At 37.2% G+C, this 25,805-nt stretch overlaps 1 protein-coding gene across 5 annotated transcripts in view; it reads left to right on the forward strand.

Annotated features, from left to right (window-relative positions):
• The window catches only part of KAT6A (lysine acetyltransferase 6A), a 114,053-nt gene that overhangs the window by 32,162 nt on the left and 56,086 nt on the right, over nt 1-25,805 (forward strand). For all 5 annotated transcript variants that reach the window (XM_053901020.1, XM_053901023.1, XM_053901024.1 and 2 more), the window contains exon 3: nt 25,511-25,619. In XM_053901020.1, the coding sequence (XP_053756995.1) occupies nt 25,511-25,619 (109 nt within the window). The remainder of the gene's footprint in view (nt 1-25,510; nt 25,620-25,805) is intronic.

The following is a 25,805-nucleotide window of genomic DNA, read 5'->3' on the forward strand; positions in this document are numbered from 1 at the left end:
ATGTTGGTTCTTTTGTAATTCTTGTTGCTTCTCATATTTACTTGGTGCAAACTTGTTTCCTTTTGGAATTTCTAAAGCTAAATAAATTAGACTTGAATTCCTTTCTGGCTCTTAATATATTTACTCAGTAAAGGAAATAGAATCTAAATCAGCATGTAGTGGGTTAGTCAGGTCTGGGGTTCAAGTGATTGAAACCCTTGAGTAAAAAGAGTGATTTATTTATATTGCATGCTATCAAGCTGTAAGGGAGGATAGGGATGGAGTTGGCTTTAGGGACAGCTGGACAGAGGGTAAGATTATTGCTTGGTTTCTCCTCATTTCTCCTTCTCTCTTTGAATTGGTTACAGTGTCTCTTATTTCAGACAGGTTTTCTCCAAATGGTTGGGATTATGGTTGCAGGTGTCTTACAACTCAGATCCTTCCACCTTTGTGACCCTAGAGGAAAAAAAGGATCTTTTCAAATTTTGTTCAAAAGCCCCTGGAGTTTTCAGTTGAAGTTACATGCATGTCACTAAAGCAGTCACTCTGACCTACTTAACTCAGATTCAACGTGAACAAAACAAACTCTTGATTCCTTTTCCCTTTTTTTCCCCCACACCAGTAAATTCACACCTTATCAAAGCCAGAAAACAAGGGGTCCTTTTTGATTCTTCCTTGATACCATTTAAGGAATAGCCAGCCCTTTTCCATATCCAGACCATCACCCTTGCTTACTATATTGTAACCACAATGTTCTTCTCTGTTTCTTTTTTTTAAATATTATATTGCCAAACCACACACACACACACACACACACACACACACACACACACACACACGTACGTGCGCATGTGTTTATATAAAATTTTTTTTTTTTTTTTTTTGAGAGAGAGAGCGTGAGTGGGAAAGGGGCAGAGAGAGAGGGAGACCCAAAATCTGAAGCAGCCTCCAGGCTCTGAGCTGTCAGCACAGAGCCTGACGTGGGGCTCGAACCCACAAACTGTGAGATCATGACCTGGGCCGAAGTGGGCTGCTTAACTGGCTGTCATCCAGGTGCCCTCGTAGTTTCTTTTTCTTTCTTTCTTTCTTTCTTTCTTTCTTTCTTTCTTTCTTTCTTTCTTTCTTTCTTTCTTTTTCTCTTTCTTTCTTTCTTTTTCTCTTTCTTTCTTTCTTTCTTTCTTCTTTTTAGTTTCTCAATATATATCAAGTTCTTTGTCTTCTCGAGACCTTTTTTTTTTTTTTTTTAAGTTTATTTATTTGGAGAGATAGAAAACAAGCGAGTCCGCATGAACAGGGAAAGGGTAGAGAGAGAGGGAGAGAGAAAATCCCAAGCAGCTCTTTGCTGTCAGCGTGGAGCCTGACATGGGGCTCGACCCCATGAACCTGAGCCAAAATCAAGAGTCTGACACTCAACCAACTGAGCCACCCAGGCACCCTTCTTGAGACCTTTGCACATGCTGTTCCTTCTGCATGCAGTGATTTACCTTTCTAGGGGCAGAGCTTTTCTTTTGTTATGTCTCTGCTCCATTGTCACTTCCGAGAGGTTCTTTTTCTTATTTTATTTTATTTTATTTTATTTTTTATTTTATTTTATTTTATTTTAATGTTTATTTATTTTTGAGAGAGAGAGAGAGAGAGAGAGAGAGATTGAGTACGAGCAGGGGAGGGACAGAGAGAGAGGGAGACCCAGAATCTGAAGCAAGCTCCAGGCTCTGAGATGTTGACACAGAGCCTGACGCGGGACTTGACTTCACAGACCATGAGATTATGACCTGAGCTGACGTCGGATGCTTAACTGACTGAGCCACCCAGGCGCCCCAGTTCTTTTTCTAAAACAGGTAGCTTCTTCTTCATTCCCGTCTTTTTACAAGCTTACTTATTTGCTTCACAATACTGCTTAAAACAACTAAGAGTCATTTTATTCATCTCTTGGATTTTGTCTTTTCATCACTAGACTATGTAAACTATTTTAATGTAGGGACATTGTCTTGTTTACTTTTGTATGTATAGTTCTAGTACAGTATGGGGCATATAGTAGGCCTGTAAAGGTTTTTGAATGAATAAATCAATGCGTTTTTACAATTGGCTCAATCTGGGTTTAGTGGCCTTGTAGGGTGGGGATTGGTGGATAGACAGAAACACAGTTGCCACTGTGTTTCCAAGTGAACCTACATTAAGATGCCACACTTAATGCCTTTTTTCTTTTACTTTTTGGAAATAACAATTAATTCTGGTATTAATCGTCATGTGTGTTAATATTTTTATTTGAATAGAAATAATCTCTAAGTTACCTGTAGGCATAAGTCCAAACTAAGTTTAAGATCCTTATTTAAAACAATAATCAGTCGGGGTGCCTGGATGGCTCAGTCAGTTAAGTGGCCGACTTCGGCTCAGGTCATGATCTCGCAGTCCGTGAGTTCGAGCTCCGCGTCGGGCTCTGTGCTGACAGCTCAGAGCCTGGAGCCTGTTTCAGATTCTGTGTCTCCCTCTCTCTGACCCTCCCCCGTTCATGCTCTGTCTCTGTCTGTCTCAAAAATAAATAAACATTAAAAAAAAATTTAAAAAAAACCCAATAATCAGTAGAGTCTGATTAGCGCTCTTTTTTCTAGTTACTTAATGCAGTGGACTGAGTGATATGTATGGGCCAACCAGGTGTTTAAAACATCAGTAATGACATTCATTTTCATGTTGCTCTGTTTGAAGCCCCTTGGGGGCTTCTGTTCAGCTTCTTGTATTGTCCCTTTATAGCACTTTCCTGTTGACTGTTTATGTGTTACTCTCTGAAGCAGCTGTGGGAAATTCCAGACAGAGAGGGGTTTGGAGTCCAGAATGTTTGAATACATAGTAGAATATAAAAAGCTATAGGGTGGGTTTGACTGCGGAGTTAGTGAAGGTTGTTAGAGTGATTATGTAATTTGTCATCCAAACCAGGTCATTTTTGAAAGAGTGTGCCAGGTACTGGTGTAAACTTGGACTGCCTCACGAATCCCTTTGACGAGGTGATAATTGGTTTTTGCAGGATAGGATGCTCTGAGTGTGAGGGCTTTTGAATTGGGCAGACTTGCCTAAAAGTGTATATGAGGAAGCCAGGTACAGCTCTAGGCTTTCCTAAATCCTTTTGAGAACTGAATGTAAACAGAGCCAAAGGTTCTATAGATCTGTCCTAATTAGTAAATGTAATTGCTTTATGGATAAGGTTAAAATTCTAGAATCGGAACCTAATTCTCTTTTCCTTTCCATAGGAAACTAGTATTGTGCTTAGCTGTCCTGTTCACTCAAAGAATATATGGGTTGTCTGATCTGCAGGCTTCTGGCCTACTGTCAATAGAAGGTTATTGAATGTTTCTTTGTACTAGTGTTGAAAGATTTTCCCAGATAAATTGACACTCTCTTGCCATTTTGTCCCATAGATAGTTGTAGTACACATTTGAGAGTAGGTTGGAAAGATGGGCTTTAAGATTAATTTCTAAGTCTTAAAGCACACTTGAATTCTTCAGTTAGGGAGATAGCAGAAGTTTTTAGTCAAGTACATACTGTAGAATTTTATCCTTGTTTTTAAAAGTCCTGTCTGGGGGTTGTTAATAGGAGCATTGTAATTGAGATTAATTGCTGTGACAGTATATATAGCAAGACTGATTTCATAAAGGTAAACTTATTACTCCAGAATTGGGTTTATTATTTTTTTGGTTAGGTAAAGGTATGATTTTTCTTTAATGGGACTTTTGTGCTTTTGACAAAGGATGCTAATATCAAATATTTTGAGGAAAACCAGGAAAAAAACCTTAAAGGTTTTGCAAAGGATGTAAAACACATACACACATGTTAGTCATCTTAGGGCCACCTCATTTACCTTTTTTATGAACACACTTTTGTTATGCCTTTTCTTTATTTTAATTCCCTTGCTAGGTTATATACACCTAGAATAATGCTATATATATGGTTGTTCAGTGAGAATCACGGTTACTGTGAAGTTTCCTGAGATAACAGCATTTAGAATAATATTTAAAAATTTTATTCCTATGTAAAGTAATAGCAATGCTTTTTTATGTTTCAATTCAGAATATGGTTTTGGTTTTATTTTATTTAATCAAGTCAGACAGATGTAGTTACTGTTATCTCCATTTTATGGAGGAGGAAAGAGAACCAGTATAGGTAACTAGCTATATTTTTAGCATCCAATTAAAATGAAGCCTGAGAACATTATATTAAAGGTGAGGGATGATCTACAATATGAGGCACTTGGTATAGAAAGCAGTCTTGCATGGGGTAGTGTGCATGCAGAGTCATACACTATAGAGTTCATGTTAAAAATTGTTTTTCGGGGCGCCTGGGTGGCTCAGTCGGTTGAGCGGCCGACTTCAGCTCAGGTCATGATCTCACAGTTCGTTAGTTCAAGCCCCGCATGGGGCTCTGTGCTGACAGCTCAGAGCCTGGAGCCTGCTTCACATTCTGTGTCTCCCTCTCTTCTGCCCCTTCCCTGCTCATGCTCTGCCTCTCTATGTCTCAAAAATAAATAAACATTAAAAAAATAAAAAAAATTGTTTTTCAAGGTAAATTGCTATGTAGACATTGCTGTATTCACTTTTCATATTGCTTTATTCATTAACTTTAAAATTTTAAAACCTTATTAATCAGCTTTAAACTGTCTTCCCTTTATTAAGTTTTCTAGAACTATACCAGGACAGTTGCCATGAGCCACATGTAGCTATTTAAGTTAATTACACTTTAAGAAAAATTCATAGTAGCCACATTTCAAGTACCCAGTAGCCCACATGTAGCTAGTGGTTACCATATTATCATACCATACCATACCATACCATTACATAATATCTGTACAGATACAGAATATTTTCATCACTGCAGAAAGTTCTGTTAAACAGTGCTGTTCTTAAGAACAGTGTTAAAGAAAATATCATTTGAGGACTTGTTTTATTTTTGTTTATTAGGCTTTAGGACTTTTGTAGTTAAAATGTTAGCTTTGGATTATATATCCTAATGAGAGGGACTTTGTGATTTACTGTCTGTGGATCAAGCTTGTCATGTTCAAACTCAACCTAATATTTTATTAGTCTCTCTGGCCCTGTGTAAATCAATCATACTGGGCCTGAGGAGTAATTTGGACTAATACAAAATTTGCAAATACGTGTTTTAGGTTGTTAGTGCTTAGTATCTTTTAAGCCTTAATGTTTAATATCGTTTTCCTTATTCTGTTGGATGAAGATAATGAGATAATAACTACATGGAATTTGGATTAATTGGTTGGGGTTAATGAAGTTAAAAAGTCAAATCCTAATGAATCTAGTCCCAACAGAACTCTTTGCTCCATTTTGAAGTTATCTCAACTTCATCTCTCCTTCTTTAAACTCTAAGCCCTTAAAGTCAGGACTCTAAGTTTAGTGCCTCCTGGAACAGTCTACACACTTGTTAAGTAACTACTCTAGACCTGTCAATGTGTTACATTGTTTACTAATTCATTTAAGACTACCCTTAACTAGATTTATGAGCTCCTTGAAAGTAGGAAACCCTGTTTTGTACTTCAAATACCTGTAGTTGTATATACTAAGAACAAAAGAGACTTTAGAGAGAGTCATGGTATTTTACTGATAAAGAACCATGATAGGTTAAGTTCCTTGCCCTTCTTTGGAGAACTAGGACTAGAGAGCCTTCTATCAAGCCATCTCCTTAATTAGTTGATTGTTCAGTTTAATCTCAGGGAAGTCCTAAGCACTACTGTTGTTTGAAGACTATATTTTGTGTGTATAAACAGTATCAGTGTAGAACAAAGTTATTTATAACTCCTGATTTCAACACACGATATTTCCTGTTTGTTTCTTATGACACATTCTTAGGGGCAGATTGTATGCTATTTTTGGAGATGCAGCATTTTGATCTTGAAAAGCATTTTTGGTTTTTAGACTCGAATAGATTGAGTGGTTTCTCAGGTTAAATAAATGCTCAGGGTTTGTATTTTCATGTATCGCATTTGGTAATAGTAATTTATATAATATGTCATGGGATTGAAGTGTCCATTTATAGAAACTACTAGTCTTGACTGTTTCCCAGCTATGAATTTTAATCTCTGTTTTTATATTCCAGTTTCAGTTTCAATATTACTATTGTGTATACACACTCATAGGACTGCTAAGAATAGCAAACTATCCTCTGTATAGTCGAGATTTACATTTCGGGGGTATCTTAACTGTTTCTTAAAATTCATTTTTATTCCCTATAGTCATTGACAGAGTGTCATCAGGTATTCATAAGGTAATTGTTACTTGACAGGATACTTTTGCTTCGTAGGAGTGTTACTGGTTTGTTTCTGCAGTAGCATATGTTTGTAGTTGGCATGGACCAGACCAACTCAGCCTTTTTTTTTTTTGCAGAATACTGGTTGTTTCCTCACAGGGTTAGAATACCTTCCTTCCTCCTCCTTTCTCCCAAAACTGAAATCAGCTTCAGAAGGGAGTCTTTGGCTTGTGAATCAAGACTTTAATTATAGGCTTTCTTCTTTTGAAAGACAGTTTCCTTTTTCTGCAGTTGTTCTTTGGGTGGAGTGCATGCACGTGTGTGTGTGTGTGTGTGTGTGTGTGTGTGTGTGTTCGCGCGCGCGCACACACAGGCGCGTGCGCAGGCACGCCTGCTTGTAGCATTTGGATCTGTGCAGCACGTTGGCTTTCTAGACATCCTTTGTATAGTAACAGCATGTGCAGAGGGGCTGGCAGCCTGTAAAACAGTTTTTTCTCCTCTTCCCCCTTCTCTCAACCTTACTCCCTCCCTAGATCTGGTGACATTACATAGATAAATGTGCTGGCTAGGAAAGCAGCAGAAGGAATTGAATGTCTGCCAAAAATTTGCAGCATGAAACCAAACTGGCTGCTTCAGCCTCGCTTTCCTGATCTCTTATTGTGTGTGTGCAGTCTACACTTGTCAGGGCTTTCCTTGTTGAGCGTTACGTCACTGTTCTCCACCCTGTCTTTTCTTTTGAAGAGCTACTGTCCTCAGGCTTCAAACTTGTTAAACACTTAAGGCTTTATTTATACTATTATGGTGGTGATATTGAAGATGAAACATATTTAAGTCTGAAAGAGAAATTTTAATTTGATGAATATCGACTTAGGTATGTATGTGTACATGTGCGCACATGTGTTTCTGGGCAATATTATGATAGTGTAGAGAAGATAAGGTACTGGTAACCACCTGAAATTATTACATTGCTTAACAAAAATTCTTCAGCAAGAGAGACATTTTCTTAAAGGACCTTGAAGACAGCTTAGAGAGGTATTGATTTTTAACTGTTGATCAGCATTGCAAGGAGACATTTCTAGAATAGAAGTGATTTAATTTATTTACTGTATGTTGAATTAAAGAAGATAATATGAGACCTTTAAATTTGGGGTTCTTAGTTTTAAGATTGCTCATAAAGTTGAGGATCTAGACTGTGCAAAATGTGTCCGTGATTTCAGAGAAAAAAATTAGTTTTTATTCTTTTCCACAGTTTGGTGAAACTGCTTAAATCCATGTCTAAAGAAAAGGTTTTGGCTATTAAAGCATTACATAGTCCTTAAAAAAATAAAGTAAGGTCCTACTTTTTTTCTAAATCCTTTAGTCTTATTATGATTTAGTAAAGTATAATTTTGAATATACCTTTAACTATAGTATTTTTCGTTGCATTTGTTCCTTATCACATGCTATTCTGTATTGTAATGTATTTTTAATGCATGTTTTATTTTTACAATTAGATTGTAAGACCCAGCAGTAGGGAAGCAGTTTTGTTATATCTTGTTTCTCTAGCATCTAACTCAGTGTCCTTATGTATGAGAGATACTATGGATAATGGTATGTGGAAGTAACACTGAATATGAGAATAATGTGAGGCCGTTTCACAAGCTGACTTAGTCATCTAAGGCTCCCCAAACAGAATACCGTAGACTGGATGGCTTAAAAAATAAGAATTTATTTTCTCACAGTTCTGGAAGCTAGAAGTTCGAGATCAAGATGCTGGCACAGTTGGTTTCTCCTGAGCCATCTCTCCTTGTCTTGCAGATGGCCACATTCTTGCTGCATTTGACATGACCTTTTCTCTGGGTACAGACTTCTGCCCCCCGCCCCCCATGTCTCTTCCACCTCTTACAATACACTAGGCTTATAGGATTAGGGCCCCACCCTTGTGACCTCTCTTAACCTTAATTACTCCTTAGAAGCGCTCTCTCTTAAGGGTTTGGGCTTAAACATCTGAATTCTGTGGGGAATACAGTCCAGTCCATAACACTTGAAGATAGACAGATATGCCAGGTTATTATGCTATTAGATAACATGTCAGTAAAATTACAGTAAGGGAAACAGAAACCATGAGTGACTGTAGTACAGGGAATTGATAAAGCAGATGTTGAAGTGACAAAGTGGGAACATTGAAGTGACACAGAGGTAATAACTTCCTTAAGCAGCCACCACTGCTAGGGCTGGAGGAACAAAAGAAAGAGATTTGGGTTCTTAGAACCTAGAGGTTTAGAGGAGGGGCCCCATGGAGCTGGGGTTCAGACCTTTGAAGAGGTCTCACTGCTTGGTTGCTTTTAAAACCTTAGAGAGGGCCTGCACAAAGGTTGGGACGCAAGCCTCCCAAGAGGATATGTTGCTCTGCTGTGGCTGGTACTTCTGAGGGAACATGATGAAGCTAGTTTTATGAGAAATCAGTCTTCTGTAGGAAGCTGAAGACTGCCAGCAACTGTTGCTGCTGGGAAAAAGGACCCATGCTAGGGTGACACTGGCAGGAAGAGGAAAGTGTCTGGAAGGAGCAAGTCCATTCTTTTGTCATCATCTTGTCTCCCTCTAGTGTTCCCTATTGGTGGAGCCTAATGGAAGGCGGCTGACAGAGGAGAAATGACATAATGCGTTCTGAGCCTAGCACCACAAAGCAGAGTAAGGGCGAGCTTGAAATTGAGAAACAGCTTCATAGCTGGCACAGATATTATTGGTGGGAGTACAGCCTCTGTAAAATCCAATTTGGCAATATGTATCAAAAATCTTAGAAATGTGTAAATCTTTTGACCTAGCAATTGTAGTTCAAGAAATATATCTTAAGGAAAATAATCCAAAAAGTGCACAAAGATGTATGTATGTACAAGGATTTTTTTAAAAATTTAAATGTTTATTCATTTGAGAGAGACAGAACATAAGCAGGGGAGGGACAGAGAAAGAGGGAGAATCTGAAGCAGGTTCCAGGGTCTGAGTTGTCAGCAACAAGCCCGTCGTGGGGCTCCAGCCCACAAACCTTGAGATCATGACCTGAGCCGAAGTCGGAAGCTTAACTGACTAAGCCACCCAGGCGCCCCTTTGGGTGTTTGATTACAGTATTGAACGTGATAAAAAACATTAGAAGTGTTAAATGTTTATCTATTTGGGATTGGTTAAATTATCTTACACATGTAGTGAAATGTTATATAGCCATTAGAAAGATGAGGCTGACTTGGATTGATTGATGTGGAAGTAAATTTAACAAAACAGATTATATGCTATATGTAGTATGGATTTCTTTCTTCTTGCTTTCTTTCTTTCTTTCTTTCAATATATAGGGAAAGTTGAGGAAAAAAATACATAAAAAAGAGAGCACAATGCCAAGTTGAAGAGTGCAGGCTTTGGAGCCAGGCAGCTTGGGCTTTGTATGTGGACTCTGCCACTTTTTATGACCTTGGGTAAATTAGTCTTTCTGGATCTGTTTTCTTACCTGGAAGATGGTGATAGTAGTACATACTCCATAGGGTAGTTGTTAAGTCTAAAAGTGTTAATATTTATAAAGCATATGTAGCTGCTTCAAGTGCTCATTAACATTAGGTATATATAATATATAGAGGAGGAAGAGAAAGATTAGAAGTTTACTGTTTTTTCTTTTTTTTTCATTTTTTTTTTTAAAGTTTTTTTTTTTTTAATGTTTATTTTTGAGAGACAGACAGACAGGCTGTGAGTGGAGGAGAGGCAGAGAGAGAGGGAGACACAGAATCTGAAGCAGGCTCCAGGCTCTGAGCTGTCAGCACAGAGCCTGATGTGGGGCTCGAATTCACAGACTGCGAGATCATGACCCAAGCCGAAGTCAGACACTTAGCTGACTGAGCCACCCAGGTGCCCCTCTTTTTTATTTTATTTTTAAAATTTTATTTATTTATTTTGAGAGAGAGAGAATCCCAGGCAGGCTCCACCCTGTCAGCACAGAGTGCAATGTGGAGCTCGATCTCATGAACCAGGGATCATGACCTGAGCCGAAATCAAGTTGGACACTTAACCGACTGAGCCACCCAGGTGCCCCTCTCCCTTTCTTTATTATCTAATTTTTAAGGTGAGAATATCATGATTTTGTAATTAGAATAAACAGTAAAGTTTTTCTGTTATAACTGAAAATGATGAAGCTGGCAAAGACACATTCAGTATTTCATTACTTTTGGAAGTCCTGATACTAACCTCGCATGCTTTATGGGTAGAATAGCACTTCCCACTGCAGCCTAGATGCATCTGACAACTGAGGCTTGTCTTTTGACAAGATCCTTATTCCTCATGGGAAAACTTCATTCTTTTCTCAGGTCCCTACAAATGCTCAGGGACTTGCATTATTTTGATGCTTCTGACTAGGTTCCTGAGGCCTCCGTCTTACTTTTGCCTTGGTTCCTTGGGTGAGTTCTCTTAGCTCTGCTTAGAACCAAACTTAGTGCTGTGAATAATGCTAGTCTTTGAAGAAGGCAGGAGAATCTCTGGTCAGTCATATGTATATGTATATGTATATGTATATGTATATGTATATACACAGACACAAGTTTAAATCCTGCCACACCATTTTGTTAATAAATAGTATCACTAATTGCCAGTAATGGAAACTCAACACTTACCATCTCTAAAGTCTCTTTTTCAAAAAATGAATTTATCTGTAGGTTGTTTACTTGGGTGAGTGAGTTAAAACTCTTTTGTGAGTTGGACTTGGAGTACCTGACTTTGAATAATTTTATTTACTTTATTAGTCACGTATAGCCTTTGGCAATGATTTTTATCTTTGGTAAAATGAGTCTACAGTTGACCCTTGAACAACACAGGTTTGAGCTGTCCGGGTCCACTTTTTTGCAGGTTTTTTTGATAAATACAGTATGGTAGTGTAAAGCATATTTTCTCTTCCTTATGATTTTCTTCCTTCCTTCCTTCCTTCCTTCCTTCCTTCCTTCCTTCCTTCCTTCCTTCCTTCCTGGTTTTATTTTTAAGTAATCTCTACATCCAACATGGGGCTTGAACTCACAACCCTGAGATCAAGAGTCATATGCTCTATTGACTGAGGCAGCCAGGCCAGGCCCTCCGACCCCTTATAATTTCCTTAATAAGGTTTTCTTTTCTTTAGCTTATTTTATTGTAAAAATACAGTATGTAATACATATAACATACAAAGTATGTATTAAATGACTGTTTATGTTATTGGTGAGGCTTTCAGTCAGCAGTAGGCTTTTAGTAATTAAGTTTTGGGGAAGTCCAGAGTTATACATGGATTTTTGTATAGGGTCCATGCCTCTAACCCCTGTATTCAAGGGTCAGCTGTATAATGTTTTTTGAAGTTCCCTTCCACTTCCACAGACCATGATTCTGATGGTAGCAGAATACTATGTATCAGTTATTATTTTTGGTAGGTCTTGAAGAAAATGATGCTATTTGCCAATTTATTCAAACCATTACTTCTTTTAGATGTCAGTTTGGCCAAAATAAATGCCTACAGTTTCAGTTTCTTAAAATTGCAACGAATAGGAAAGTCTTGTTGAACATCTTGTTCCTTCTAAACCATTATTTCATACATTTGTAGCATAAAAAATACTCCCATGCTAATACTCCTAATCTCAAGTACTACTAAAGACTTTTCTAAATGTGGGTAATGCACAGTATGGTAAATGTGTCTTAATGCAATCATGTAGATAAGTACCATATATAGAAAATATATTGGTCCACACAAAATTTTCATCACCTTGCCTTTTTTGGGATGTTAAAACAAAACAAAATCTTGTCCTGACTTAAAAAGTGGCAACTGGTTACTTAACAAAGATGAGCTTTGAAGGATAGATACAGTTTTGAAAGGGATATAGGAAATCCGCATTTATTAGATACCTCTTATGTTTGAGTTACACTCCCATATCTTTATCCCATTTAATCTTTACGGTAACTTGAAAGGTAGGTATATTGTACCATTTTACACCAAAGAGGTTAACTTACATAGGCAAAGTGATGCCGTAAGTGGCAGAACTCAGTCTTTCTCTAAGCTCTGCTGAGCTGATTCCTAGTGGGAGGAATACAAAGAACTTTGAGGGGAATGGTAAGATAACCAGGAGAAAGAGCATAAAATGTGATCTCTGAAGACAAGTGAATAGATTGGGAGAAGAGAAAGATAGTATGAAAAAACTAGTTTGGTATATGGTGGAAGGAATTGAATACCAAACCATAGGAGTTAGCATTTGGGATATGTTTTATAAGTTTTGAGCCAGCATGGTAACTAGATTTTAAAAATAGTATTTTAGGGGTGCCTGCCTGGCTCAGCCAGTTAAGCTTCCTACTCTTGGTTTCAGCTCAGGTCATGATTTCGCAGTTTGTGAGATTGAGCCCTACATCAGGCTCTGTGCTGACAGTGTGGAGCCTGCTTGGGATTTTCTCTCTCCCCCGCTACTCTGTGCTCCTCTCCCATGCGCACATGTGTGCTTCTGTGCACGTTCTCTCTCTCTCTCTCTCTCTCTCTCTCTCTCTCAAAATAAATAAACTTAAAAATCTATATGTATTTTAAAAAATAGTATTTAAGGGGCTTCATCTGGAAGCAGTGTGCAGAAGAAAAATCAAAGAAAGGCTAGAGTCAGTCCATGTAGAAGATTGCACATGGTGATGTGACTCTGAATTAGGGAAGAGCCATACTTACATAAAACAAACTAAAATAGAAAGTAAAGGACCACAAAGGGAAGGAGAAGCAGTAATAATTTGGCAGTATCTTATTTGGGTGAATGAAGAGAATGATTTATTACTGACAAACAGAAAGTGGAACTTTCAATTTAATTGATGAATATGGGAAAGAAAGATAACTCTTTACAATTTCTTAGCATAGAATTGAAGTTCAGCAAATATGCACATTGTTATTTTTTAGTTTTTTAAAATGTTTTATTTATTTTGAGAGACAGAGAGAGAGAGAGTGAGTGTGGACGAGGGGCAGAGAGGGAGACACAGAATCCAAAGCAGGCTCTGGGCTTTGAGCTGTCAGCACAGAGCCTGACTTGGAGCTCAAACTCAAGAGCCATGAGATTATGACCTGAGCCGAAGTCAGACGCTTAACTGACTGAAACCCAGGTGCCCGGCACATTGTTATTTTTGATGTCACCTCTGATTAGGAAAGGGAAAATTGTTATAGTATCTTGACAGATGATTGCTATCTCATCTAAATTTATGGTAATGTGTATATGTAGTAAAAGTGTAGGTTGAAATTGATTATTACTATTCTAATTATATCATTAACTTATTTTACCAATAATCTTGTTGTGTCTAATTGTACAAGTCATTGAATGGACTCATCAAAATAAGAATGAATTCAATTTAGTACTCCTCTTAAAAGCTTTGTAATGGCTAATGGGTTATGTTGGAACTGATTAAAATTATACAAGATTACCTTATTGTAGACTATTAATAATGAAAAATGGGCTCTTTTCCAGGCCTTTTATGTTGTTTTATTATTATATGTATTTTGCAACTGTATACTTTGGAGGAAAATGTTTAATAAGCAGCCATGGAGTACTCTTTTTTTTTTTTTCTGTTTATGTATTTTTGATGAAGAGAGCACAAGCTGGGAAGGGACAGAGAGAGGGGGAGACAGAGGACATGAAGTGGGCTCTGGACTGAGAACGGAGAGTCTGATGGGGGGCTTGAACCACAAACTGTGAGATCATGACCTGAGTTGAGGTCAGTTAGGACACTTAACTAACTGAGCCACCTAGGTGTCCCTGCCATGGAGTGCTTGATAGTATATGGGGTGCTGACAAATTTAAAGAGATTAAATCCTACCCAAGTACAGCTCCTCTGAAGATTACTGAATCTTAGAGGAGAGGCTTTGAGTAAGAATTGATAAACTTATTTGGAGCTAAGCATGATTTTGTTGTATTTTAATTTCATTGAATTCTTGAAATTTAGCACACAGAATTTAGTACATAACTGTGTGCAAGGTACTTAAGAGGTGAATTAAGATGTCTAGCGTGATATCTGCTTAGCTAGTGCTGTCTTTCTGGAAAAGATCAAGGAAAGCTAAATTCTGAACTATCATAAAGGATTTGGGAGGAGCGGGAGTTCATCTAAGGCCATTAGTAGTGAAGACATGAAGCACTGGGTAAAACCGAGAGGAAGGTTTGCCTGAGGAGAAGAGAACGCTGTATTAGAATGTTCAGCTTTCTCAACAAAGTACCTTCCAACAAAGCATTAATTTCCTAACGTGAGCTTTGTGTGCTCTTACAGTATCAGAAATAAGTAATTGTGTAGATATCCTCTCAGAAGACTTACTTTTGAATTTTTTGGGATGTAAGTGGATAATGGGAGTAGTATTTAACTGTTTTCTAATTATTTTGTGTGGATTTTGTTTTGTATTTATTGACATAAGTGCTTTGAATTAGGTGGGTGGATTTGAGAGGGGCTTATGATGTTTCATGCAGAGTAACCTGGCTGGATTAGATACATAGCAGTCAAAAAGAGGTTTTAGTTGGTAATTTAGCAGTGCATGATAGATTTTAATTCTTAAAAAAAAATATTTTTTTTAGTGTTTGCTTATATTTGAGAGAGACAGAGAGACCATGTGTGGGGGAGAGAGGGAGACAGAATCTGAAGCAGGCACCAGGCTCTGAGCTGTCAGTACAGAGCCTAATGTGGAGCTTCAACTCATGAGCCGTGAGATCATGACCTGAGCTGAAGTCGGACACTTCACCAACGGAGTCACCCAGGTGCCCGTAGATAGATTTTAATTCTTAGACTTGTCTTGTAAGAAAAATATTAAGGTGTAAGGGTGACCTATTTTTATTTAGTTGGATTAAAAGGTGAAACTAACTTTGATGTGCGTATAGTGAGAATAAAATGGCTGACCTTTAAATTCAGTAGCCAGAATTTACTATTAGTAAATAATTTTGGGGGGGGGGGATTAAAGTGGTATTTCTAAGTCTAATCACTGTAGTCAAGATGAACATAATAAGGGGTTCCATGGGAACAGTTAAAAGAACAGGTTTTGAAAATGAAGACAGATTATAAGTAGTTGCCTCTCTGTGTGACAGGGTTTTTTGTTTTTTTGTTTTGTTTTTGAGAGAGTAAGAGCACAGGAGCAGGGTGGTCAGGAGGACAGGGGAGGAGAGGTGGAGGGAGAGGAAGAGGAATCTTAAGCAGGCTCCATGCTGCGTGTGGAGTCCCACACAGGGCTTGATCTCACCACCACGAGATCATGACCTGAGTCCAAATCAAGAATTGGACGCTTAACCAACCAAGCCACCCAGACATCCCTCACTGTGTGAGTTTTGACCTATTATTACTTAAATCATGTGACCTGTGAGACTGAAACATACCACTTAAGTTTTTAGTTCAATTTTTTATTGTAAAATTTACCATTTTAAACATTTTTAGTGTATAATTGAGGGGCATGAAGTATATTCACAGTTCTTTGAAACCATTAATACTGCCCATTTCTAGAACTTTTTTTTATCATTTCAAAGTCTGTATTCATTAAACAGTAACTTCCCCATTTCTTCCTTTTTTCCAGCTTCTGATAACCTCTTTTCTACATTCAGCCTGTATGATTTTAACTATTCTAGGTTCCTCACATAAGTGGAATTAAACAGTATTTGTTCTTTTGGTATACCACTTGATTTTTTAAAAAACGAGTTGCAGTAATTATAGATGAACGTTGTTTTTAATGAGGTATTTATAATATTTTATAGTTTTTTTTTATTTAAATGAATGATGTGACCATTATTGCTTTAGTGCATCTTTGGGTATTATAGCAAGTCCTATATGAATTATGTGCTTCCATATTCTTAATGTTAGCTATGTTAATTTGTCTCAATAATTTCCAGTGTCCATAAAACCTGAGAAAATTTGTAGCTTTTAAGAAATCACACATCTTTATTGCCTGATAGCTTATGAAATGATCTCTTAGAGGTTTCTGAAGTCATAAGTCTAAATTTACACGTGCAGTCTTTTTACTTGAAAATTCTGGTGGTCATAAATTCTAGAACTTATTCAGTTCTGTCTTGAAAGAACTAGAAATAATTACATAGAACAAAACAGATTCTTGACTATTCTTTATGTCAGTGTTTAAGAACGAAGACAAGATGTTTTGAGTTCCTCAGAAGATATTAGAAAATGGAGACAATGACAAGTGGATAATGGCTTCAAAAAAATTAAAGACAAGTTTTTGGGGGGAAATGAAAATTCGACTTTCAGATTGGAATATCTCAATACAGAAATATTGAAGATATTCTAAATGATTATATCTAAAAATTCTTTTCTTTCATGGTATCAACCTCATGTAGCAGAGCTCATTGGGCAAAATTTTTGCTGTTTTTGTTTTTATAAGTTATTTCCAAAAGCTCATGTCAGAATGCTGGCTGCTCAACCGGCTGTTTACTTATCAGAGCATCTACTTTGCCTCAATGCTGCCATCTGGCGATTATTATGGAGATCGCAGCATGTGCTTAAGGCACCCTAAGAGATGCAAGGTGCAATCTAAGTGCTTTCTGCCACAAATCTCCCCGTTTTTGAGAAATTGAATAAAAGTGGGTTGTGTGGCAGAAATCTTAATTTGGTTATTGAGGCCATGAGATTACTTTGTGAGATTACTTTGTAAACAGAACATTTATATATTATTAAGATGCACATATCTTTATCAGGCTCTTGCCAACTCATTGTTCTAAGATAGTATTTTTGTTATTTATTTTTATTTCTACAAGGTAATTTAAGGTATTGAATGCTTATTGGATGCATACTGTTTGTTAGACACTGTTCTTACTGGATCCTATAGTACTGTTGACAGTATTAGCAATACAGTCGTGAACAAACACATGGAAATCAGAACTTTCATAGAGTTTATATTTAGTGGGGGACAAATAATAAGATACACACGCACATGCATGTGCATAATATGTTAATTAATGAAAAGGGTTAAGGAGAAGAAATAAAGCAAGAAAGGGGGATACAAATTATTGTGGTTGGTGAGTTGTTTTGAAGTGTTAGATGCAGTGGTCAAAGAAAGCCTTACCAAGCAGGGGACTTTTGAGTAAAGATTGGAAAGATCTGGGGAAGAGCATGCAGATAGAAGGAAAGCAAATGCAAAGGCCCTGTGATTGGGACATCTGACTTGCAAGCTAGGAAGCTGGAGTAGAATGTAAGAGGAAGAGGGCAATAGAACATGAGGTCAGAGGGGTGTAATTGTGTATTTATATGTGGGGGTACAAGTCACATAAGGCCTTGTAGTTCATTTGGCATGTAATCTGAGATGGAAGGTTCTGGACTGGATGGAGGGTTTGGGGCAGCCGAGTGAGGTGCTCTGATTTACCTTTTAACAGGTTCACTCGGGCTGCTGTGTTTAATGGTATGTAAAGTCATTTGCTACAAACTTTTTTTCTTGTTTTATTAGCTGTAGGAACAGGTTCACTTTATATAGATATGAGAACAGTAGGCTTTAAGACTTAGTGTGGACAGATTTGGGAACAGCAATTGTATGTCATGGTGCATATCTCTGCACAGGTTTTTAAAAACTGTATTCATAGGTTATCAGTTATTCTTTGTGATACAGAATAATTGAAATCAGCTTGTAGAGTTTCACTTGGAAAATGGTATTAATATCTCCTCACTGTCCTAAAATCACCCCAGTACATTTTCAGATTCAAATCTTATAGTAAACCCAATGTAGTTTTAGCCCCTTTCTTATTTATTTTCATGCTTCTTAATATTTTAGGAATGAGAATGATCTGGAGTTGTAATTTTTTACGTTCTATTTAGGCATATTCTAAAACAAATCACACAATTACTGATCAGCAGTGCTGTTTGATCAAAGAAAAACTCATAGATTTATGTTGTAACCTAGATAATATGTTTAAACCACTTTTTTGGCTTGTATTCTTATCAGCTAAAATGACCAATCTTCAGAGTAGTAGTATGCTTTCCCAAATTGCATTTAAAATCCTGAAATTACCAATTAAGATACAGTCATTGCTAGTAATAGTATTTCTCTGTGGATTTAGTTTTGTTTTGGTAGCTGAAAAATTTATCATATTTGTGCTTGGTTCTGTGATGCCAAAGAGTAAATATCTTCAATGTGAAATGTGTAGGTGAGGGAAATTATAGCTGTACCCTCTGTATTACTGACAACTCTCTTTGTAATTTGAGTCTGTTTGGACCACTGTCTTTATTTGACTTAACAGATATCTTTTCAGCTTATGTCTTATTTTCACACTGTGCATATCAATACTGAATAACTAAATTGTACACCTGAAACTAATATTACACAGTATGTTAACTGAAATTTAAATAAAAACTTTAAAAATATCAATATTGTTTAAACTTAGGTAAGATTTCATACTGAGAACAATCAGCAAATTGTTTTGTCTAGTAAGTAGGCAAGGTCTAAGACTGTGGTCATTTGATAAGAATCAAAATAATTGAGTTAAACTATCTACACAGCTCTAAGTAGCCAGGCAGCCAGTTTGTCTAAATCACTCCCCTCCTCCCCTCACCAACTTTAATGAACACTTAAATGACATCAGTTATTTTGTTTTGAGATAGATAAAATCTAGTAATATGAAGTGATTGATCACATATAAAAATATTAACAGCAGTAATATTACAGAGATTATACAAGAATATATAGGGATAGTTTTGCTAAGGATTTCTTACGTATGATTTTAAATAACATTTTCTGTCATTGGGAACTTTATTTTCTAGATGATAAAGACACATATTTAAAAACACAAATTGCTATGTCACTTTTAATTTTCGAACTGTTTTCCTGTGCTGAAGAATAACAATAATTTGTTTTTCAGACTTTCTCTTTTCTTCATCCTTGTATGTTTGCTCCCTTAAGTATGATATAATCTCCCTTACATATAATCTAATCCTAAAAGTAGCAGCAGATTAACCAAGTACTTTGCTATTACTAATGTTATTAATTATGGTAACTGAGTTTGAATCATAATACTATTCCTACTCTGCCCTACAGCTTCTTATAATGTAGACTTCTTCTCCACTATGACTGTAGGTTACACAGGATTCTTTATCTGAACCCAAGTTGTTCTTTTTGTAACCACACTGCTGAAGTAATATAATATACTTTATATGTGAAAGTGGTACCGGTTTAGCACTAGTAGGTCATTACGTTGAATTATAACCTTATGTCCATATGCCACTAGTAGAGCTACTTTTTCATACTCTTACCCTATTGTAAAAGGAGGGTGGGGGTGGGGAGAGACCCAAGAAGAAGAATTGACACATTGGTCACACATTGGTCTTCACAGCCTCTAAGATGATTTTTGTTCCTTTATTGAACAAATTCTTCTGACATGAAGTTCTTCCCATCTGCTTTTTAAAAAGTGTGTAGTGGGGGCACCTGGGTGGCTCAGTTAAGTATCTGACTTTGACCCAGGTTATGATCTTGTAGTTCCTGGGTTCGAGCGTCGCATTGGGCTCTGTGCTGACAGCTCAGAGCCTGGAGCCTTCTTTGGATTCTGTTGTCTGCCTCTCTCTTTGCCCGTCCCCCCACCTCGTGTGCACACGTGTGCGCGCTCTCTCTCTCTCTCAAAAATAAACAAACATTAGGGGCACCTGGATGGCTCAGTTGGTTAAGCGTCCGACTTCAACTCAGGTCATGATCTCACAGTTTGTGAGTTCGAGCCCCGCATCGGGCTCTGTGCTGACAGCTCAGAGCCTGGAACCTGCTTCAGATTCTGTGTCTCCCTCTCTCTCTGCCCCTCCCCTGCTCATGTTCTGTCTCTCTCTGCCTCTCAATAAATAAACGTTAAAAAAAAAAGTTAAAAACATAAAAATAAAAAGTTTTCTCTAAAACTTCAGAAAAGTTTTTGCAAAACCTCCCTATTCTTGGGTGCAATCATCATTTTTGCTGACTTGAACACATTTATACGATTCTTCTAAAATCACGCATTCCCAGCTTCTTGACTTCTTAATTTTTTTTAAGTGTTTGTTTATTTTTGAGAGAGAAGGGGAGAGGGGCAGACAGAGAGAGAGAGAGGAACAGAGGATTTGAAGCAGGCCCTGTGTTGACTGCAGAGAGCCTAACACATGGCTTGAACCCATGAACCATGAGATCATGACCTGAGCTGAAGTTGAACACTTAACTTACTGAACCATCCAGGCTCCCCTTGCCTTCTTAATTTCTTTGTCTTTAATTATACTTTCTTCTGTCATCAGCTAGAGTGTTAACTTTATGAAAGTTGAGACTTTGGCTGCCTTTTTCACCATTGTTCCCTCAAATGTCTGTAATAGTGCTTACTAAATATTAAAGAATTCATGCACATTTGCCATTGGAGGTTTCGTTTATTAGCTAGGACTTTAGACTTAGAAATCACAAATTCTAAAGTTTCCCTGTGGACCCCAGTCTTCAATCCTTTTTTCTTCCTGTGGACCTTTGTTTTCATTTCATCAGATTTCCATGGTACTTTAACTCCAGACACTTTTTATCAACCCCCACCTGCTTATGATCCAGCCTCAACGTTGTGTCCCACCGTTTTAGTTGACCCTTCTTAACGCAGCACTCTGACCCCTGTATAGTCAAAAATTCATATATAACTTTTGGCTCCACAAAACTAAATAGCCTGCTGTTAACCTGAAGCTTTACCAATAATGTAAATAGTTAATTAGCACATATTTTGTATGTTATATAATTATATACTATATTCTTATAATAGAGTAAGTTAGAGAAAACAAAATCATAAAATAGAGGCGCCTGGGTGTTTCAGTAGGTTAAGCATCCAATTCTTGATTTCGACTTGGGTCATGATGTCATGGTTCGAGAGATCGATCCCCCCTTGCACTGATGGTGCGGAGCCTGCTTGGGATTTTCTCTCCTTCTCTGTCCCTCCCACCAAGAAAAAAGTAAAAAGTAAAAATCATAAGGTAACAACATACACTTGTAAAAAACCCACTTATAAGTGGACCCAGATTGTTCAAACCATGTTGTTCAAAGGTCAGCTGTGTTTGCATTTGCATTCTAGTAGACTTTACCCTTTGGCTTATCTCATCAGTCTACAGCTCTCTGATTTTATCAGTCCAAGGCTGCAGAGGAGTTAAGGAAAGATGTAGAACTATTCTGATTGGAAACACTACAAATTACACTTTCTGATCTTAGCTGTGTGGTTAGGGCTGATTGACAGTTTTATTTTCCATCACTAATTGATTCTCTATCATCTTCCACACGGAGACTTCCAGCCTTTTTTTTTTTTTTTTTTTTTTTTTTTTGCTTTTTGTAAATGCCCAAACTCATACTGGTCTACTTCTGTTTAAGTAAGTGACATTGTCTTCTATTTTAGTGAAGAGATAGAGGCCATTTTGTAGGAACTCCATCAACTTTTCTCTCTTCTATTTTGAATTTATTCTCTATGTTAATAACATATTTTTCTGATTCTTTCTTGCCTGAAAAATGTGTGTCCACTTTCCATTTTGATAGGAGGGTTTTTTTTCTGCTATCTTTGCTCTTAGACCCAGCCAATCTCACTTGTCAGTTTTCTCAGTCAGCTTTCACTTTCTCCTGCTCTATCCAGCCAATTCCTGTCCCACTTTTGGCAGGCAATTTTTATTTCCTATTTTCCAGAAATAATGAATCTGTCAGAAATGAGCACCCTCAGCATTTCCCTTTTCCCACCATATCCCACCTACAAATAGTGTGCATTGATACCATCCTATACTATGAAGGGCAGTCCCTTTATCCCTGCTTTAAAATTCGTCCTTTTTTCAAAACCAGTATTAATTATCCAGTAGAACTTTCTGTAATGATGGAATTGTTCTATATTTGTATTGTCCAGTACCATAATCACTAGCCATATGTGAATGTTGAGCACTAGAAATGTAGCTAGTGTGACCAAGGAATTAAATTTATTTTATTTCAGATTTAAATAGCCACATGGTTTAGGGTCTACCATGTTGAATAGTATAGCTCTAAACCTTAACCATAAAATATGTTCCTGTTATTTCTTGTTTCTTGAATCTCTCTGACCATGTGTGTCGTCTTCTCCACATTTAAATAGGTTTAGTCTTTTGCATCTTAAATACCTAGAACACATCAAAACCTTTTGCCATTTTTTTAAGCCATATCTTGTCTGTTTTCTGTCCCTTCATGGCAGTTTCTTGGTTCCTATGACTTTAGCTCTTATCCTGTCATAGGATAAGACAAATCCTATCCTGAGAAAGGCTCACTATTAGTGAGGTCTCCAACTATTTCTCAGTTGTGCAATCCAGTAGATATTTTATCTTCCCCAAATTGATTGTTGGTTGCTCTCTGCTTCTTGAAATTCTTGTGTTAGGACTTCCTCTTCGTTCTGTTTTCCCTCAGACTGGTCCTTTCTTGTCCCCCCTCTTCCCCTGCCCCCATACTCTTCTGCTTAGACTTTGTCTCACTTCTCCAATCCCCTCTCCTTGTTCATTTTTACTACAACTTCACTCCTCTTGCTCACCAGGTGCTGTCAGTTATCACCTACATGTTGCTGCCTTTTAAATCTCTCTAGCCTATTCTAATTTCCAAACTCCAGTGTTGCCTTCATGAAGCCACCATCCAGGTCAAGAAAAAGAATATTATCAGCACCTCAGAGTCCCTTTCCAATTCACTGCCTCTTCTTTTCTCTCTAAAGGTAACTGCTGTCTCAACTTATAACTATATAGAACTGTTTTAGAACTTTATATAAATAAAATGATACAGTACGTAGTCTTCTGCGTCTTTTCTCTCATTCAGCATTGTTTGTAATAGTCACCCACGTTGTTAACTGTTATTTTCATTACTGTTTAATACTCTATGGATATAGCACAATTTATCTGTACACCCATTGCTGGTTATTTGGGTAATTTTTTGTTTGAGTAAATTTTGTTATGAATAATGCTGTTCTTACCATTTTTGTGTATGTTTTATTGTACATATGTGTGTGTGCTTCATTTGGTGGATATATTGCTAGGAATGGAAGTGCTGAGTCATATGATATGCCTTTAATTTTAGTGAATACTGTCAAATCGTTTTCAGAGTAGTTTTGTCAATTTATATTCTTATCAGCAGTGTTAAGAGTTCTGTTGTTCTAGTTTCTTATCAGCACTTAACTATTGCCAGTCTTTATAATTTTAGCCGTTCATGAAGCTCTACCTCCTTGATGGCTAATGGGTTGAGCATCTTTTCTTATGTTTATTGGCCATTTATTATTTACGTACCTGCTGTTGTCAAGTGCCTGGTGAAGACTTTTGCCTAGTTTTCTATTGAATTGTCTGTCTTTTACATACTGACAGGTAAGAGTTCTTAATATATTCTGGCTGTGAGCCATTTGTTAGTTAAATATGTTGTTAATATTTTCCATTCTGTGGCTGGTCTTCTCACTTAGTGTTTACTTCCAATTTCTACTCCTCAGTGAAGTCTTTCCTAACTTTACTCCCTGGTTCTTTTTTATATTCCTTTTTAAAGAAAGGATGTGGTAGTCTTTACCACAGCCACAATTATTAAGACAACTTCCAGCTTTTCATCTCTCATTTCGTCTCTTGGCTGAGCAATACTGTTAATTTGCTTGTGTTGGACATTATTGATGTACCATCCAACTCTTTCACTAATCCACTTCCTTTTCAGGATTTTTCCTCTAACAGCCACTTAAATTTTGGTATTCTGACCTTAGGTCTCTTCTTTCTACCTGTTCTCCATGAGAGAACTCCTCAATTTTGAGAATCTTAATGCCATTTTATAGGTATATGATTTCTAGATTATTTCCAGACTAACCATTCTCCTGGACTTCAGATTCCTGTATCACAAAGCCCATGGGCATTGCTACATAGATGCTCCATAGGCATTTTAAGCTCCATGAGTGAGTCCCAAACTAAGCTCATCCCCCCTCCTCTCAAGCTTGATTCTATATTTTCTTTGAACACCTTCCCTGTCAAGTACCTCCAGAAGAACTTAAGTCTGGGAAACCTTTCCTTGCTACCCATTTCCCCCGCTTGATTCCTCTGTTGTTTCTCATTGTAACACTTCTGTAATAGCACTGACAGACATTTTATCTGTTTTCACCAGTTGTCTAAAAGAATCTTGAGTTCTTTATGCCTCTCTCCCATATAAGTGGTTGAGATTTGACTGAGATTGCCTCCAGCTAAACACATCTAAAATCAGACTCAGCATCTTTGGTTTTCTTCTGATTTTCTTCTTTAAAATACTTACCTTTCACACCATCTTTTCATTAAGTCAGTCTTATTAAACTCATTTCCTTTTCTATTACCTTCCACAACTAGTTTATTTCTAAGTCCATAGCTGTTTTTTCTGTTCCATTTTTTTTAGCTTTGGTTCAGGTTCTTGTCTTCACCAGACTATTGTGGTCATTGTTTAAATGTTCTATCCATCTTTAGGTTTCTCCTCATTCATCTTTGATATTGCTACTGGATGTTTTGCTCAAATACAGGTGATTTTCTTTTGGTTCAGTAGCCTTCTATTGTTTTCTTCCTGCAGTGTAAAATCCAACTTTATAAGACATTCAGTGGCAGTCTTCACAAACTGAAGTGATCTACCCACCCTCTCTACTACCACTTATGACAGAAACCATATCTTTAAGCACTGGCTTTAGCAGACTGCACACCTAAATTTATCTTATTTATGTTACCTGTACTGCCTTTCTCTCCATCCTTTGGGCTGGAGGGGAAGGGGGTAGTGTTGTAGAGCCACATGTAAGCCTAGGTTTAAACCCAGTTTTAACAATTGTTTTGTCTATTGTCCTTGGACAAACTTCTCAAGATCCCATAGCCTAGTACTAGTACTTAATACATGTTATCTTCCTCTTTCAACCCTTCTCCTCCAAACCACAACTGAAATTTATCTTTTATACTTGTACAGAGTACTTATTGGTTGTCTCTTCTACCACTTAAGGTCTGCTGCCTTGTATGGTGTTTATTTCTGCACATTTTATCACTTCTCTGACACCACATACCTTTTAAGGTCTGATACTATGATTTCTTATGCCTAATTCAGTTGAATTTTTTGTTTTAGGTGAAGGATTTGCTTTGTCCAGTCCATATTGTGTCATTAAGTTTCTGAGTGAAAATGATGGTTGGTATGTGATTTTTTTGGACCAAAGTTGTCACTAGAAGGACTAGTTGTAAAGGCCCAGCCAAAGCAGGCTTTGTTAAAACTCCCTTACTTAGTTGGAAATTTAGGAGAGTGATACAGTTGTCTTGGTTACATGTAACTCTCATAGGAATTTAAAACTGTAATTTTAATGTCTTTGAATTAATACTGAAAATAAAGTACTCGTACCTGAGTGAATTGTTTTTTTCTTTGTAGCCTGTTGCTGAACCAATCCCCATCTGTAGTTTCTGTCTTGGTACAAAAGAACAAAACCGAGAAAAGAAGCCAGAAGAACTCATCTCCTGTGCCGACTGTGGCAACAGTGGTATGTAATCTCCTTTATTCCTTCTGATGTATGCTCTCAGGCAGGAGGGAAGTGTATTTAACTGAGATGGTATCCTTGATCCTTATAAAACAATACTTTGATGCTGGTTTTAGGTAACTGAGATGAATCTTCTAGGCGAGGGAGGGATTTAAATGTATAGTTGACATGTTTTATTCAGTTAATTTC

The sequence above is a fragment of the Panthera pardus genome, unplaced genomic scaffold (assembly GCF_024362965.1).
Source record: "Panthera pardus isolate Hobbes unplaced genomic scaffold, ASM2436296v1 HiC_scaffold_13, whole genome shotgun sequence".
Lineage (NCBI taxonomy): Eukaryota > Metazoa > Chordata > Mammalia > Carnivora > Felidae > Panthera > Panthera pardus.